This window comes from Colletes gigas, unplaced genomic scaffold (assembly GCF_013123115.1).
Source record: "Colletes gigas isolate AHSC1104 unplaced genomic scaffold, ASM1312311v1 Colletes_gigas_Sc00047, whole genome shotgun sequence".
Taxonomy (NCBI): domain Eukaryota; kingdom Metazoa; phylum Arthropoda; class Insecta; order Hymenoptera; family Colletidae; genus Colletes; species Colletes gigas.
This window is the reverse complement of record NW_025106676.1, coordinates 469,975-489,173: the sequence shown is the minus strand read 5'-3', so window position 1 is coordinate 489,173 and position 19,199 is coordinate 469,975. Positions and strand designations below refer to the sequence as shown.

The window sequence follows — 19,199 nt, the reverse complement described above, 5'->3', positions numbered from 1 at the left end:
ATTGAATCGCAGAAAAGAAAAAAAAGCGTGGCTAACCGACCACCGCTAACTAGCCTTATTAAATGTAGAAGGGCACAATTAACGGAAAAGTTCCTCGAGGACGCGTGGCCTCGAGACGGTCCTCCGGACTCCGTCGTCCTTATTATTTATCAACCCTTCAGAAAAAGGGCCGCGACGCTCGTTAAAACGTTTTTCGCGGGCGGCGTTCGCAATTTGTTGGAGACCCACTTCGGGTATACCTGTTCGCCGCACGCGAAATTCCAAGAAAGGGGCCTAAAGTACCCATTCTCCTTCTCTATCCTCCCCTCCCCCAACCCGTCGTCTCTATCCCAGTCTCTTGTGTTTTGCGTAATCAGGTCCCTCGGTCCTCTCTTTTCCTCGTCGTTTCCGTTCTTTCCTGACCCCCTTCTTCGCGGTCCCTTTTCGCCGCTCCGTCCGCCCGCAAGGCTCAACGGACGATAAATTCGAACCAGAGCCAGCACAATGCGTGAAACCAGACTTAACGAGTGGGAAAAAGGAGACTTTACGATTTTTCGGAAAGGGTCCGGACTCTTCGCGTTACACGGACCCTTTAATGGCGACATAATGTAAGGCCACTACGGTTTAGCCCTCCAAAGGGCCCTCGAAGGATAAATCAATTCGAATACCAGCGCTCCCTCCAACAACGAAACCATCTTCTCACGGAATTCTACATTTTACTGCGTTTATTTCATTTTTATCGTCTAAACTGGACTTTACATTTATTTCATTTTTGTAAATGATTGGATGATGTTCTTTCTTCTGTCAAAATTTCTGTTAGACGGCCCTTACAAGATCGTTTTCTCCACTTTGGGCCCTAAGACTACTATAGGCATACAGGGTATTTCCAGCTTAAATGCTGAAACTTTCCTCTGAAACTAGACTGCGAAATTCATATTTTTAGAATTAATGAAATGGAAGCTTCATAGAGGGTTGTCTTAACCCCCAAAATACAATGATTCTAAATATAGTAGTTCAGGGTATTTCCAGGTTAAATGCTGAAATTTTCCTCTGAAACTAGTGTAGGGGAAAGAATAGTTGAGATTTGGAAGACTGGGATAAGAAAGGCGTGGTCGGAAAAGAATTCGTTACTGTCTTTACTTTTGTTTCCTGTTACAAGGTTTCGCACGCACTCTCGATTCCATCGAGAATCCACGCTATTTACATACTTGTTAGTTGTACACATATCACCACCTATATTATAACTTCGGCTTGTTTCCCCCGAAAAGCGAGGCAAATACAAAATTCGCCTTCACTAGACTGTGAATCTTTATGCAAATTTATATTTTTAGAATTAACGAATTGGAAGCTTCGTAGAGGGTTGTCTCAACCCCTAAATATAGTATTTCTTATATTTTCTCTTACATTTCGTAAATTAAATAATAATAAAAAAATTTTATCTCAATTTTTCGCATTTAACTCTGAAAGAGACTCGGTGGAAGTAAAGTGACTCACTTGTTTGAGGTCCAGAACTATAGTTATGTACTCGTAGTGTTCTCCTCTGGCTAGCGTGGGACTCTGCCACCACCTGCTAGGATTCGTGTCCAAGATGTTGCTAATGTTATGCCTTTTGCCAGGATCGGGACTCCTTGCGTCACAAACCGCGCATCTTGATGACTCGGAGGGTTTGCAAAATGTCTCCGGTCCCTCCTCGCCGCAAGTCGCGTTTGCGTAAACGTCTGCCTTCGCGGCGACGTTGAAAGTCGACGGAAAGAGGCCGCTGTTTTTTAAGTTTTTGCTCGCGCCATATTGCCCGGACGGCCCTGGAATCAAAAGAAATCATTCTAATTTCTCGTGACAACCGAAACGTTAAGCTTCCCTAAGAAAACACTCAAATGCAAATATTCGATAATTTAATAGAGTTGCTATTTTGTATGTGGTTCTTATTAATACGTTTATTACAATTCTGAATGAAAAGGTTGCAGAACAAATATTCTAGAATACATAGAACTGTTACATACACTAACCAATTGCAGATAATTAACGTTTTCCCCATCGACACCTACATGCAGATATCTTGCGCAACATTGTAGTATTCCTAATGTCAATGTCTTGAAATATGAAAATCCGAGCATGGGGCTAATCGCGACATCTGTTATCATACAATAAATATTGTATTGGTGTAAACTAGGCTTTATAAAAGTGCTGTGCACGTTGTCGACTTCTCCGTACAGTCTTATGTCGGCAGTTAAAGCGAACACGTCTTTCTTTGTACACAAAGTATTCTTGTCGAATATTTATTTCCTAAATAAATACGACAGAGTTTCGACCCAAGTATCCATTCAATTAATGTAGTTTTATAAAACGAAAATGCTGTTCTTGACGGTTTTCTGTTAACCAAGCTTGAGGCTCGGACAAAAAAAAAGAGACGCTCAGGGGGTGCAATAAACGAGTATCCTCCTCAGGTAGTACTGACCTTTGCAAGGGACTGCACCAACGGATACAAATTAAAAATACGTGCATGCAATGCTTATTCTCAACAGTTGTCAATATACAATTGTGATCTTGTCAATTATTTCAACAACCAACACAATGACCTAAAAAAGTTTCCCTCTATTATACTCTAACTTAACTATAAATTCATCGTCCAGGAAAGTTGTTAAGAGGTAAAACCACTGTAAAACCCTAAAATAAAGCGTTTTCGTCCGATTTTTTTTTTGGATGGATGGAAAAATAAGAGGATAATAATATTCAAGAAAATTATTAACCATGTCGATAAGTGTTTAAAAAAATAAATTTATTCAAAAATAATGCAAAATAACGACACTGAAACCATTCTCGCGAGGCGTGTTGAATTTGAGGCGGTCTGCGGCACGCAGTGTAACAGACGCAGTATCTGGAAGAAAACAAAAAATTTTTCTTTTAATCTACATAAGTATAGCTAGAGAAATACGTGGGGGATCTTTGATAAGTTAATTTTAACATTATTTATTGACAAATGATTGCCCCATTTTTTGTACAAAATTGAACTTTTTACTTCAAATGCGCGCCAATCACACAAAAATTAATATTTCAAAAATCCCCTACGTATTTCTCTAGCTATACTCATGTAGATTAAGAGAAAATTTTTTGTTTTGAAGGTTGATCGGCCCCGAATCGTAATCTTCTCGACGAAAGAAAAAAAAACTACATAGCTAAATTGCTCCAGCGCCGGTGCAAATACCTCAAAACGTTTTCGCGAGTTTCGTCCCGTTCGTTGGAAACGATCAGGGTCAATACACCCGAGCACCGCCCGGAGTGGTGGTAAACATAAAATTTCACGAGAAGCGTATATCGAAGGCTCACGCAACGAACGGTCCCGGAGATTTATCTGGTAATTTCCTTCGGGTACGTACATCGACAGGTTTTGACAGAGCTCAGCACGAAACCAGTCGTCCGGGAGCGAGCAAGTTGCCGCGGAGTCGTCTATTGTATGGCGGCAGTATGCACGAACAGGTTCACCGGTATCCCCGGCCACCCTGGCCATCTGAACAGGTTAAACGCGCGTAATCGACACGTGAGTCCCGCGCCACATCAAAGAAACGTGACGAGTTATCGGCAACTGCCGCATCGGACAACCGACGACGAGATAAAAGGCATTCTACGACGCGTTCGCGATAATTAATCGACGATCGTAACCACGAAAATTACACGCGGACAAGCATGTATCGCCGTCGGACGATTCCTATCCGAGCGGAGAAAACGCGACGTCCGACTTTCGCGCGCTAATATCCGATTTGATTTAGCGAGTACACCCACGAGGAGCGTTTCTGTAACATCAGACGAGGCTAGGGGTATTTTTTACGTTCTCTGGTTGCCAGTTAATGATGCTGCCTGGTGTGAATTATGCACCGTGCACAGCGTGCGCCGCAATGCTCGGTATATCAGATCGAATGGGAGCTATTGGGGCCGAAACGAGTTGCTTTCGGATGCAAATGTGCATTCGCAAATTATGTTCTTGGGAGTTTTTCATAGAATTCGCGACGATGTGGAACGAGCTTGTAAAATTAGAGATGAGGTGGTCTTTATTAACGGACTGCGGATGTTTATGCGCTTATGGAGAGTTTTAATTTTCAAGAATGTACAAAATTAAGTTAGTATGGAAAAATGTAAGAGACAGTTCACTCGTTAATGTTCGCTACTTTTTCTTGTGATATTTATGTCATCCCTAACAATTTCTAGAACTGCTTCGACAGAGCGTCTATGTTATCTATGATGTAATTTATAAATATGAAAGTAGTTTAATTGCATTGCCGAGCTTTTTTCAATGGAAACGATACTAAACACGGCCATATTTACTTTCGCGAGTAAGAATTAAAAAAGGAATGTAAAATAAATTAGACACTTTTTATAATAGTAATGTAAATAAGGTGAGATGATAAAAATTGGATTGTAATGCAAATATAAAAAAATGATTATATACAAAAGATATGTACATAACATTATACAGTAATAGTCTGATTATCCGGCATACTCGAGGCTGGGGCAATCAAATATGCCCGATAATTGGACTGTACCTACATATCAAGTGACAAAAATGAGAACTATAATCACGGTCGAGGTATACGAGTAGACCTTACATCAAATGTATTTTTTCGGCCCATTTTTATGGGGCTCTGGAGGCCCATTACTATTTTCGTGTGACTCACAAATATTATCAACAGGTTACAAAAATAAACACAACAGGAAGCGAGTCAGAAACTGAAATTACTGTAACATTTCTGGCCACACATTATATTTTCGGTAAAGAATTTTTTTCTCGAAAGTGCGTAGGATTTTCGGGGTGTGTATATTCACCAAAAATGGTAGTAATTCACCCCCACAATTAAAAATAATTTTTTTAGAATGATTTGAAATATTTTAATTTCGCCGAAAAATTTCTCCACCTATTTCCTGTCTGTTTTTTTTTTAAATTCATTTTGATTTTTAATAGAGAATACGCGAGGTAAATATTTCGGTTATTCGGACATTCCGGGTAATCGGAACTGTATTTGATGATAATAATCTATTGAAACCCTAAAAGAAACTCTTATTCAGCCTTTCTATTTTAAAATTGATCAATTCGAAAATCATCGAAAATCATGCAGTTTGTAAAACAAAACTACATACTTTGATTTGTGAATGATTTTAGAATCTGTAGTATAAACAAACGATGAACACTTTTCTCTATTTCACTCACTCTCGATGTTTTTCACATCGACAACAGGCGTAACAATTGACAATTCAATAGTACCTTCCTTGATAACGTTCGCTTCCTCTCTAATACTCGATCCAGCGGATATTGGAGAGGGATTACTGTATTGCATTTTCCAAAAGAGCGGCAGAACTTTTGATCGAGGCGTTTTGGACATGTGAAATTTGTTTTTTTAGAGTTTGTCCTTACAGAAAATTGATCTTTAGCGGTACTGAATCGATAGTATATAGTTCTTTCCTCGACACTGAACTTCGTACCGAGGAACAACGATGAACTCGATTCACGGCGAACAGCTATAATTGACCGATCTGGGTCGAAGCGACGGTTAATTTCTCGGTCCCGGTGTTTCTTTTCCCGTGTCAACGAGTGTCACGCCTACGCATAACGCTTCCCACTTGCGTTTCGATCTTATCGAGTTGCTCGAGCACAGCCCGGACACTTCCCTCTGGGATTCCCAACACACGTCGTTACCGCAAGAAGCTGCACCCGGTATCGGGATAAAATCACCGATCGAGAAACGCAACCGCGATTCACGATAATCGACGAATGCCTTCCAGACAACGGCCATCATACTCGCTACCATCTTCTTCGATCGGCTACCATATCTCGGATCACCAGTTAAGCATCGTTTATTTCGTCCAGTTATCCGGGGATCTCGCTTTCGCTGCCCAATGTTCAATTTATCGGGCAGCCTGAGCTGATAACAGGTATTGGGATCTCTGCTTGGCAATCGAATATCTCGCTTTCGGGTATTCCAACTTGGGTATACATTGAAAATGTGAGGGATTGTTGTTGTTGGAAGAAGCGAGCGAGATAGCAGGAGGAAAGTGTTGAATCGTGGATACTGTTGAAGCGGTACTAATCGCTCCATTTGTTATCATTAGACTGCAGATCTTTATGCAAATTCATATTTTTAGAAATGGAAGGTTTGTAGAGGGTTGTCTGAACCCCTAAATGTAATAATTCGTATCTTACTTTAAGAATTTCCTATATTTTTGCAATTTCAATATTCTATAAATGCATAAATATCCGTCTAGTTGTCATAACTCGAAAGGTGTCTTTTTATTGTATATGCAACACAGTACAGTTTTGTTATAAGTCTGCCAATTTTATTTAAATTACCCACTCGCCATTGAGTTTTATATATTAAAATCAACGTATTTTTACATTCATGAGGTACTCGTGTGACGGTATTTGCCTAACAATTAAATAAATATACAAATCGATTACAACATTCTCAGAAAACAAATGCCCAAAAAAATGTAAAAAAAATTAAATAATACAGTGGGGACAAAAGTATTCATACACTTGGAATATAGAAATAAAAGCAACAATATTTTCTATATTATTAATTATATTCAAACATATGTTGCTGTATATCATACATAACACTTATATCAACAAATGAGTAAAAAATAAAAGTAATAACATCATTTAGTAACTTAATATGGATTGAAATTCACACGACGGGCAGAAATCGCTGGGACAAAAGTATTCATACATTTAATTTTTTAAATTAATATTTTGTAGGATAGCCCTTCTGGCGAATTACTTCTTGTAATCTATTAGGCATTGACAACACTAAACTTTTTACGCAGTCTGGTTCTATATTATACCATTCTTTTTTTAATATTTCGTTCAGGTGTTCTTTACTTGTTATATCGTGTTTTTGTATATTTTTTTCAAGTTTCGCCCATACATGCTCGATGGGATTTAAATCAGGCGATTGTGGAGGAGTTATTAACATGTGGGGAGTATTATATAACAACCACTGAAGCACTATGCTGTATGCTGTATGTTTCGGGTCCCAGTCTTGCTGAAAGTAAAATGATCTGTCAATACTTAATTTATCTGCACTTTCTTGTAAATTTTCTTTTAAAATGTTTAAATATAAATGTTTATCCATTATCCTATCTATTATCACTAATTTACCGACCCCAGAAGCAGCAATACATCCCCACAACATCACACTTCCACCTCCGTATTTCGTCGTCGGTTGCATATTTTTGGGATCCAATTTCGTATTAGTTCTCCGCCACACTTTTTTATTACCATCCGACTCAAAAATATTAAATTTTGATTCGTCGCAAAATATTATATTCTTCCAGAAGTCGTCACTAGCGTTTATATATTCTTTTGCAAATTCTAATCTCTTTTTTTTTATTTACTTTACTAATAAGGGGTTTCCTCCTCGATACTCTGCTGTTGTATCCTGCCCGATGCAGCACTCTTCAAACAGTTTTCGGATGTACTTCCTTGTGTATATTGCTGAAGGTTTGATGCAATTTCCGATGCACTGGTATTTGGATTTTGTTTAATAATTCGAACAATTTTACGCTCTTCTCTAGTACTTAGTTTTCGGGGTCTACCAGTTCTTTCTTTATTCCGTAATGTTCCTTCTTTTTTATATTCATTTATTATACTTTGTACGGTGAATCGACTTCTTTTTAATATTTCTGATATATTTTTATATGATTTCCCTTCTTGGTATAACCGAATAACAAGTTTTTTTTCTTCTAACGTTGTTTCACTACTTTTCCTCCCCATATTGCAAATATCTGATATTAACGTTTACCCGTCAGGACTAGTACTAACCCAGCCCAACGTGAAATCTACTAATGTAATATTTACATTAATCGGGAAGTCCTGATTTCATCGTAACTATCGTATTTATCAACATAAATGATAATGCATGAATACTTTTGTCCCAGCGAATTCTGACCGTCGTGTGAATTTCAATCCATATTAAGTTACTAAATGATGTTATTGCCTTTATTTTTTACTCATTTGTTGTTATAAGTGTTATGTATGATATACAGCAACATATGTTTGAATATAATTAATAATATAGAAAATATTGTTGCTTTTATTTCTACATATATTCCAAGTGTATGAATACTTTTGTCCCCCACTGTATATGATCGACGAATTATTTGGAATCAGGTCGTACGGCAAAGGGTTAATTGCCCATTTTGGACAAGGTGTCTTCGACCGTGAGCAGGGAAACGAAAATAAGAATTGGTTTGAATCATCGCGACGATATTAGGAACGGAGACATTAAGAAGCAGAATTTCACGAAAATAAACGAACCGCTCCGAAATCAATATTGTGACTCAACCAGATACATTTCCGTCCGCCCAGTTTTCTCCAGAGCTCCGTGTCCCGAAAATCCCCAGCGAGACAACCTCCGACTGCGTCAAAGCCACGATTCGCCCTTCCACGGCCAGTGACTAATCCGCCTCCACCGGCAGGGCAGCTTCCAGTTTCGAAAATAACGAGAAGACGTGCTACTTACGACAAGTACAGTGGAAACGGATTGCGTGCACACAAAAGCTCCGGAAAAGGAGTAGAGCCTCGAGTAGCATTGTGTTGTGTCTCGCCGGCGAACTGGCCTGTTTCTCTCCCTTTCTCTTTGCCCGCGTGCCGGAGACTTAAGCCCACCACGAGTGACTGATGACGACAGAAATAACCCTGTTCCATCTTTCCGCCGACCGACCGGCCGACGCACGTGTCCACGTTCGTGAGTAAACCTACGCAACGCGTCGAGGAAGACGACGGAACCAGAAGGGGACGAGCCATTGGCCAGACCGCGTCATTTGCATCCAAAGACGACGATGCATCGAGAACCATACGCCAACGAACCTCCAAAAACTCAACGAACCTCACGAAACATCGATCGCGAAGTCGCCCTTTGACCCTCGCGGTATTGGGTATTTTCCGACCCAGAGCTGCAGGCCTGCCTTGACTAACATTTAATTAAAAAGTACGATAAAATAATCATGATGATGGTAAAATTTAAGTTTAAAATATTTGTATGTATACATGTCATGGGTCCGTTTGGACCCAATCATGGACTTTGGCACGAACGCCAAATCGTCGGTTTTGGGGATTTTTTTACAAGAAAGGTATAAGATTTTTAATTTCGAAATTTTGTGTGCATGTTTATTTGTGTTTTATGAATATTCCGAATTTTTTTGGAGTGAAAATATCAAAAATTGATTGAATTATATGCTATTGGATAAGGTTCCTTTAGGAGGGTATTCTAGAGTTCCATTTGTTTGGTCTTTTTAGAAATTTTTTAAATGAACTTTGAACAGTAGGACACTTTTTTAAATGAACTTTGCTCAAATTCATATAATTTAGTTATTTTTGATTATTTTCACTTGAACAAAATCGTAAACATTCATAAAATATAAATAAGTATGTATGTATCATTTGCAAATTAAGAAACTCATACTTCCTTTGTAAAAGAAATCCCTAAAAAGGCCAAATAAATAAAACCCTAGACTAGAGTATCCACTTAATGGACGATTCTAAATTCCGTCCAAATTAATTTGTCATACATCGGTAGAATAAGTCGTCCCTGACTGTGAAGACACGAACAATGTTGAACGAAAGATTCTTTATCGAAATAACTGTACCTTCCATAATTTAAAATATTTTTACCCGTAAAAAAAATTGTGTATTCTGAAATATAGGTAATAGCATCTTTCGTTTTTAAATTCCACGGAACACAACAAAATTGACATATAGAGTACCTACTGCAATTACACAAGTTTTATGAGTAGTTTTACCGGAAAAAATCGGAGTAGGAGTGTTTCAAAAAATTCGTTACCATGTTTGAAATATTGCTCCAAATTTTAGTACAAAATTCGAAACGAACGTATGAAATTAAAAAAGCGTCTAATTTTAAAAATCTTTAGGTCCATTACCACGCGTCACGCTGGCCTGAATCATCAAAAATACTAATGGCGCTGAAATATACCTGGTCATAAGCGTAGGATATGAGAACAAACGTACTATGAGTCACGGTTACGGTTCGTTTAACTGGTTCCCGCTCATTGTCTTACAAGACGTTGTTCCGTATAAATCGAATCGATGAAAAAAAATAAATAAAAAAGCAAGAGAGAAGTTAACAGAATCTCGTGTTTGATGTTATTCTTGGAAAGAGTTCGTGCACGAAAAAGGAAAAACGCGTGGGACCCGATTCTGTTCCGAAGGGTTTGGTCGGGGAAGCCACTTTTTCGTGTTCACGATAACGTGTTTACAAAATATCTAGCAGAGGGTTGGCCCACATGCCGATGAGCCACGAATGGGACTCCCATGGTGGTCCTTATGACTAATAGTCTCGCTACCCGTGGGTTCTACTGTTCAGTGTCCTCTCGAAGAGACGAGGACCGAAAGGAAACAACATCTCCAGTCGATGATCGTCGCACAATGGCACGGATACAAGATTTTTAAATCGTTCAAGATACCAGTTAAATAAATCTGTTCTCAATTTTTTAAATGTTAAAAATTTTAAATTGGTAATGTACTATTAATTAATTAAAGATGAACTGTTATCAGGGTGTTCTTCAGGTAAAATTCTATTAATTTTTTCGTCTTAGTAAACAGTAAAAATTCACTTGGTGCGACGCCCACGAATTCGAGGATCCATCGCTGACGCAATCGTAGGTCTAAAACGTGGAAACACGTAGTTTCTCCATTAAGTTATCGTACCTGAAGCTAGGGGCACTCTGTTATCGCATCACGTGAGCTCGAACGATGTCACGTTGGATCGAGGAGCTACCAGTGTTATCATACTGTCACACTTACGTTTCAGACGATACCGTTACGTTCTTGTAAAATTTGGTTGGCTTCGTCGATAGTCTTCGAATAAAAAATTTTAAATCACGTTGCACGTCCAGTTTCAGAAACCGTGATCGAAGGTTCGGTTTTATGATCGAACAAATACTTTCTACGTTGCACGCGTGATTACTGAAATCAATTTTTTTTAGTGCATAAACGATAGTTTCATCATGTAATAACGGGGACTGCGTGAAAATGAAAACCCCGGGCATCGACGCAATGTTGCAATGGTAATTACTCATAAATAATGTAATAAATCACGGATAAATGGCATTGTTGGGCCGCGGAATAATATGCTGGGAGTATGTTACAGGCACCGCGATACTTTATTGTTTCGTTATGCTACACGTCATCTCTAGCTACCGTAAAACCCACTCGCTTTTAACTATCGGCGCTCCCATGCATTCATATGAATGAAAGTCATGAAAGTGTCGAGGATGTGCGTAAGTCAACACGTGAACCCGTTTTGTCGGCTCGCAATAACCGCTACAATCACCTTCGTAAACAATCTGGCACTCGCTGTATAACAACCAACCAAAATTATACGCAATTAAATTAGTATTTATTAATTCTCGAGATCAGCGATTTTCCAACGTTTCGATACTACATAAAACAATTTTCGTTTCCAAAAGTAACGAACGAAAAGTTGAAAATAGCAATTGCAATGTCTGACGTAAACAAACGTTGCTAGAAGTCATATAACCGCATACCATACAGCTTTCAAATTTTATAAATCCATAACGGGGCAACCCTTCTAATTTTACAAGTCGTTCGCCTCTCGTTTCGCTAAGACCAACAATATAAACGAGTAATTTACGCCCGACCTCCTTCGTTAAAACGCAAAATTAACAGCAACGATCGATTCTTTTTCATCCGCTACGTGGAACCTACGTTACGTGCCACCTCAAAATAAAATATTCAAATAAAATACATAAACAATCATCTTTACGTTTCGAGTTGTCAAACTACATTCGACGCCCGTTACGAAACGTTTCATTGAACAATAAAACCCCGTTCCGTGGCAAGCAGGCGTACCACCACTCGCGAACCTCGATGCTAGATCGTCAATGAAAACGCAATCTCGTAAACGCGCGGCGCGAGTGTCACGCGACCGAGCGACCGTAAAATACGAATCGAGCATACTTTACACGCCAATCTACGCACACATCGCGTTTCCACCATGCAAAATGCCGTGTGCCTGCCCACTCCCGTCTGCTATGTTAATTACCAGACAATGGCGCCGCCAGGAAGAACCGCTATCGGCTATCGGGGGACCCCAGACGCCTCTCACCAACCGATCGTCCATCCAAGATCGGTCTTAACGAACGCAAAATATTATTCGAGTCATCTAAATTTACACGGATAGAGTATATTTGTATTATTCAGAATCTTTTTGACGATATTTGATAAACCGTTTGTCTCGGTTACTTTTTCGCCACACTATATTAATTGAATCTGGTTTTGCTCTGTATTTAAAACTAGCTTTAAATCGCTTTAAGGGGAACTTTTGGTCTAGAACTTTGAGAAATTGTATTTTTTACAAAGTTTTTTACTTTTTTAATGTTTGGAAAATATGTAGCTAATAGGAAATTTCAAAATTGCAAAGATTAACAAAGTTGGAGATAAATAAATTTTAATTAGAACTTTTCTCGAAGTATAATTTTTCAAATTGGTGGGATAAGTATCCCAAAATCTTTCTTTAAATTATAGATTATATGTACTTCTTCACAGGCAATGAACCTCTAATATCTCGAGCTTTTTCAAATTTTCTAACTTTTGCACTATGTAAAATAGTGAGGCAAATAATAAAACAACGATTTTTTACTTTAAAGTGTCAGAAAATAATAAACAAAATTATTTTTCCCCACTTTTAAAGGTTCACTGCTTCGGAAATTTCATGCAGTTTAATAATATATGCGATTTTTTTGCTTCAAATCCTCAATCGAGGAGCTAGAAATCCGTTCAAAAATTACAATATTTGTATAAAATAAAAAATTGTACAACTTTTTATATCTAACTTTTAAAGGATGCACAATAAAATGCCAAACCCACTGTTATCTTGTTTCTTATAAAAAGTAAACATAAAAATTACCTTTCTCGAGCCTTCTAAACCAAAACCATCCCTTAATACTAGATTTTAATTGTAATTCATTGCGCGGACAATTCCATTAAAATGCAGTTTTTCTTTTAATTAGAACATATGTATATTCAAAACATTACATCAATTAAATTGCTAACAAATAATATTTACGAGTTCTGTAGCGTTAATTTTGGGATCTGAAACCCGTCAAATGAAGCAAGTTAATTCTGTATTAATCTTTTTTTTTTAAATATACACAAAAGTGACTCAACCCGATGGGTAAGGATTATTATTAAACGAACAGGACCGCCCAGGAAGAGTGGCCGAAAAAAATATTTAACAGACGGGGCGTTAAGTCGTACAAACAGCGTCCAACAAAGAGGACCGTGTGCTCGAATCCAGGACTCGACCGCCATGAGAAATTTCGTCTTCCTAGACGTCTCGATAGCCATCGTACATATTTTTTTTTTCTTCTCTTTCTTGGTCATCGACTGTGAGATCCGGAGCCACGACCAGCTCGTTTTTACAGACAGCCTATTGACAGTGAAAAGAAGTGGTAGCGACCACTCGAGACTGACAAAGTCAATTTCTTTCATTCAGAATGCCCTGTACACTATCATCGAGCAACTCGAAACGCTTTTGTGCGCGTTGTCGCGTTAATGTATCCCGATGTTTATTAAAGGTAATTTGTCGACTCGAGTGCGTGCATATGTCACACATACCGCTCCCGGAGTTTCGGTTCGACGGCGTCACATGCATTATCGTGACACGCGGTGATTTACAGTAATTTTATCTATGCAATGCTCGCTCGATACGGAAATGACAATAAAAGAGATTTGCAACCACGGTTCTGAATAAATAGGAAAGATTGGAACGTTCGAGGATAGGAATTCTAGTTACTAATTTATGCAGGGTGTTCGGCCACCCCTGGGAAAAATTGTAATGGGAAATCCTAGAGGTAAAAATAGGATGAAAATCAAGAATACCAATTTGTTGATGGAGGCTTCGTTAAAAAGTTATTAACGTTTAAAGTTCCACCCGTACTGAATTTTTTTCTCGAAAATGCGCAGGATTTCAGGAGTATGTCTATTCACCAAAAATGATTGCAATTGACCCCCGCAACCGAAAATAATTTTTCAAGAACGATTTAAAATTTTTTGTTTTCGTCGAAAAAGGCACCTACCCCCTGTCGATTTTTCTTAAAAATTAGTTTTTCATTTTTAATAAATTCGGTTGGCGCTATACAGAAAAGTTGTTTAATACTTTTTTATAGGTATCCATGAACTCTAGTTTCCGCCAAAATTTCAATGCAATATATTCACTATTGTACGAGTTATGGCTGCTTGAAAATTGAACCATTTTTATGGGGGTTTTCCCATTTTGCGGAGTCAAGGAATAACTTTTCGAATATTTTTGGAATTTCCACATATTCTTCACCAAAATACGCGTTATTTGCATTTTGAAACATTAAAATCGTCCAAACCGTTCTTTCGGGGAACCATTAGGCCTCAGATTATATTTTCGAGAAGGAATTTTTTTCTCGATAGTGGGTAGGATTTCGGAGGTATGTCTATTCACCAAAAATGATTGTACTTGACCTCTGTAACTAAATATAATTTTTATAGTATGATTTGAAATTTTTTAATTTTGTCAAAAAATTTCATACTTTCTCGAATTTGTTTCTAGAAAGTGCGTAAGATTTCAGGAGTATGTCTATTGACCAAAAATGATTGTAATTGACCCCCGCAACAAAAAATAATTTTTTCAGAATGATTTGAAATTTTTTAATTTAATTTTTTAATAACTTTTTAACGAAGCCTCAATTGAAAAATTGATATTCTTGATTTTCGTCTTATTTCGGTCTCGAGAATCTCCCATTAAAATTTTTCCCAGAAGTGGCCGAACACTCAGTATGTTATAAAATTACATTCTCTGCTCGTTGTTTTTTGTTTAAAACATTTGTACGAGAGATAGGAGATTTCGAACGCCTTACTTCGTTGATAAAATATAGATAAACGATGGAGACACTATTTTCCAATGGGGGCGACGAATTTTCTGAACTAAGAAATTTGCAAATACAATTCTGAATAACTAGGAAAGAAAGATTGGAATCTTCGAGGACAGGAATTCCACTTACTAATTTATATACAAAAATTTGTATATAAGATTTTGTTGTTTAAAACATTTGTACGAGAGATGGGAGATGTGAAACACGTTTCTTGCCCAGACGCATTTTTCAACGGCGTCCACAAATCTACAGCTAATTAAATCGTTAAAATCGTGGGACCGTTTCGCGGCGCTCAAGGATCGTCGCCATCAATATCGTCGTCAAACGTTACCGGCACGATTCAAGTTATTTATACGCGCGACAGCTGATTTACGCGTCGTATCCGTGATACAGGTGCGTTCGCGCCGCGAGAAATCGATTATCGTCTGGTGGAAGTCGTGTAAGTGGCATCCCGCGGCGAATATCGGTCCGAAAATGAAAAGCTGTCCGTGAGAAATAATTAATGCTGCCCAGTCGCCAAACCGTTCGTTCGATTAATCAGCCAGGCACACGGCAAGATTAACGAGGCGCTATATTAATGGTCACGCGGTTCCGCGGCGGCTAGAGAATCCACGAAAGAATCAATAGCAACCTTGCCACGCAAGACGGTCTCGTAAGAGATGCGATTTTACGCCACGGACAAATAAACCGTCAAGGATCCAGGAGCCCTTCGTTTCGATTACGCTCGCGCTCACAGCTATGTATGTTTTTAATTATTGTAGCAGTGGTCAAATAGAAACTGCCAAGATTAATCGATCCTACGTTGGAGTAATTTTAAAGCCGACCCGATGATAAACGATATGTAAGCTCGCGAGCGTTCTTTGAATTGAACGTAGGAAGTGACGACAAGCAATTTATGCGACCCCAGAATTTGTTATGAAGTCGGAAAGCGCCGACGGATGTTCCTTTAATGTGCCTGTGCAATTTACGAAACATACCACGCGATACAAATGAAGTGTCAGGAACTATTTTCTCGAAACCCAATCTATACATCGACTTCATTTTCAATTCTTTCAGGACCACTCTTAAATGGAAAATGATATTTGGATATCTCTTTTTAAATTGAATAAAACTTACTTGAATTATACATTTCATATTTCTCTAATGTGTGCAAGCTACAAAATATATCACTCGATCCAAATAAATTATCTCGAGTTATTTTCTCGAAGCCCAATCTACATATCGACTTCATTTTGAATTCTTTCAGGACGACTTTTAACCCCTTGTTTTACGATTTAATTTCAAATAATTTTTCAAACGTATACTATTTAATTTTGTTTAAATTTGTTGGTACAATGAATGGGCACGAAAAAAATACATTTGTTTTACGAATGCCTCGTGAATGTAAAATTTATACTGTACATTAATACTACTTACATTAATAAACTAAAATGTAATTTTAATTTACAAGACTTGATGACACTGGTGAACTGCCTAATAACTGCGAAACTTAATATCAAGAACTTGTGACGAATTAGACACGTCATTGTATGCCAAGGGGTTAAATGCAAAATGATATTTAGATATCTCTTTCTACATCGAATGAAGTGAATCACTTGTTTTGTCGATTGCTATTTGAAAAATCTGGTAAATTTAATGATTTATTGCTGAAACGTTTCTAATTAGTTTAGGTCTCTAAACTTATAGTCGAATCCACAAGTTCAATATCGAATCGAAGGAAAAATCTTGTTCGTTCGTACGATTTCTAATCGACCCACATGATTTACCGGGTGGATTAAAGTGGCTGTAACTGCCAGAGCAATGATTCGTTTCGTTCTTCGCGGTGCACGAAAGATCAGACAAAAGGCATCGCGCGAGCAATTTAAATGCCGCGAAACTACCGTACTCACGTGTCTCCGCTCCCAATCGTGGCGAACTCGAAACGGTATGACGATCTCGCGTAAACTATATTCAGAGTGGGCCGCCAAAGACAACAATGGCGACAGTAAAGTTCCGTGAATATCGCTTCCTGTTTCGGCGACCTTTCTCGCCGAGAATGCCAGTTTTTTCAAAACCACATTCCTTCCTCCATCGTATCTTAAACGTATTATTTAAAAATTATAATATTAATTAAACGGAACATTATATAAAATATCAAAAACTATCAAGTGTCGTGTAAAAATTATTTTCAACAATTTTAAACCGTACGTTTAAACGAAATCTTAAATCTACATCCTCTACAATTTATAAATAAAAATTGTTTTATTAATCTGTGTTCTATGAATAGCTAAAAAAATAATTAAAATTTGAAAAATCTTGCGAATCGTTTACAGTAATAGTGATTGTACAGGGTGTAGGAGCGCGAGGTAATTTAGGAAAAAGGAAGACCGCGAAACAAAAGTGAATTCGCGGTAATTGCATTCCTTGGGTAATTGAGTACGTGCACTGTGTGACAATCATTCTTCATCTCGGTTTTTTTCTATATTTATGAGTGTGTGGAGTGTTATCGGGCACGATAGCGACCGCCAGAGTTTTTTCTAGAGCAAGTGTTTCTCAGGCTGATAAGTAAACCACCCTTACGAGTTTTCTATGAAGAAATTACTCACGGAAACGATAAGCGTGGCGACGTCTCGAGTGGCCATTAAAGTTTTAACAAGTACATAAACGTTCACACTACTTATTGAAGATATTAAACAGCATTGCAAGAATTATTGTATTTGAGAGCTCTGAACTTAAAAAGTTATCGTAAAAGAAAACATACTTTCCGTAGAAAATATTAAAATACATAGAAGAAACGTAATTATTATTATAGTATTGACAATTATTTTTAATAGATAGAATGAATTTAATTACTGTTGATACGAAAATATTGAGCTTTCTTTTACTATTGAAATTTCATTAATAATTTTGTTATAAACATGTATTTTTCAACATTATTTTATTACATTGCAATTTTATTTGGATCATTCAAAACATTAATTAGAGGAACGAATTCGTCTGTAGCTCTGACGGTCGACGATGCATCGAGAGTTAGGCGAACTCGCGCATGACACTGCTCTACCATGCATTGAAGTCACCACAGCAGCGCCCGTTCATGATTTTATTACTCCAAATCCAGACACACTATCATTCTAAAATTTTTCTACACGAATTCTAAGTTCGTCCTTTGTGCGTAGAAAAATTTCAAGTCCTCTATTATAAACATTAACAGAGATATTTACAATTTAAATATTCACTGCCGCACAGACTGGCGACCGTTCGAGGCCGGATTTCGATTGGGAATATTTAACAATTTAAACTATAAATTCGTTATAAACAAAACAATAGACCCAACAATTAAACTAACTAAGACAAAACTAACGAGCTAAATCAGATTGCAATATATTTATCATTTCATTACCTACGTATTCATTTTCCCAGTTAATTACGATCGTCGATATTAATTAATTTAGCCGCTATTGCAATAATACTTACGAGCACGATAAGATATTATTTAACCGTACAATGTTTAAACGCACTTGGCAGGTCGCGCGCGCCTCCCTCACCGAACGACTCAATCATCTTGTAATAAATCTGCTTCGTGCGAGCGCAACACGGTCATTCATGTTCTGACGGATTATTAATCACGCCGTCGCTTTGTTCGACAACTGTTTTAATTCAATTCGTACCCTCGTAACGCGTTAATATCGGTCCCTGCGTTCGACAGATTGATCGTCAGATACAAATCTCGATTCGGTGTATCGTTTCACTCCGGATTGCGTAATCGGTGCAACTGGTTCGCGTGCACTCCGTCGCGCGAATTCAACTCTTTAATATTTCTGCGTCGACGTACATTTTTACGCGGATACGTTTGACCACGATTTCTCCAGATATTAATTTATCGACGGCCAATGAAGACTTCCGGGAAGAAGCAATTCGTACTTTCGCGAGCAATATAAATGGTTGAACGGCGCAGGAATGTCTACTGATTCCACTAGTAACACTTTCGGACACAATTACAAAAGAAATAATGAGACAGATTCCTGCCAAAGTTCAAAAGATACTATGTGATAGTGAACATATTTGTCAGAATCCGAATCTGACTAAAAATAAAGGCTGTAATCAGTAAAATAGCAGTTTTCATTTCAAAGTTTAGTCATTAATTTCAATTTTAATTACAATATTACCATTTTTGTCAACATATTCGAACGTCCAGACCTTGTGTTTTGACATTCTGCTTTTAGATTTATAATCAGCGATCTCGAAAACTCAAGGATACCAATTTCTAGGCCATTACGATACTTTCATAATATATCTGTCCATTGAAATTTTTA

General features: G+C 37.8%; 1 protein-coding gene across 1 annotated transcript in view; it reads right to left on the bottom strand.

The window, feature by feature from the left end:
* LOC122403219 (laminin subunit alpha-1) overlaps positions 1-19,199 on the bottom strand; it is a 215,255-nt gene that overhangs the window by 182,283 nt on the left and 13,773 nt on the right. The window contains exon 4 of the mRNA XM_043406591.1: positions 1,474-1,781. Coding sequence (XP_043262526.1) covers positions 1,474-1,781 — 308 coding nt within the window. The remainder of the gene's footprint in view (positions 1-1,473; positions 1,782-19,199) is intronic.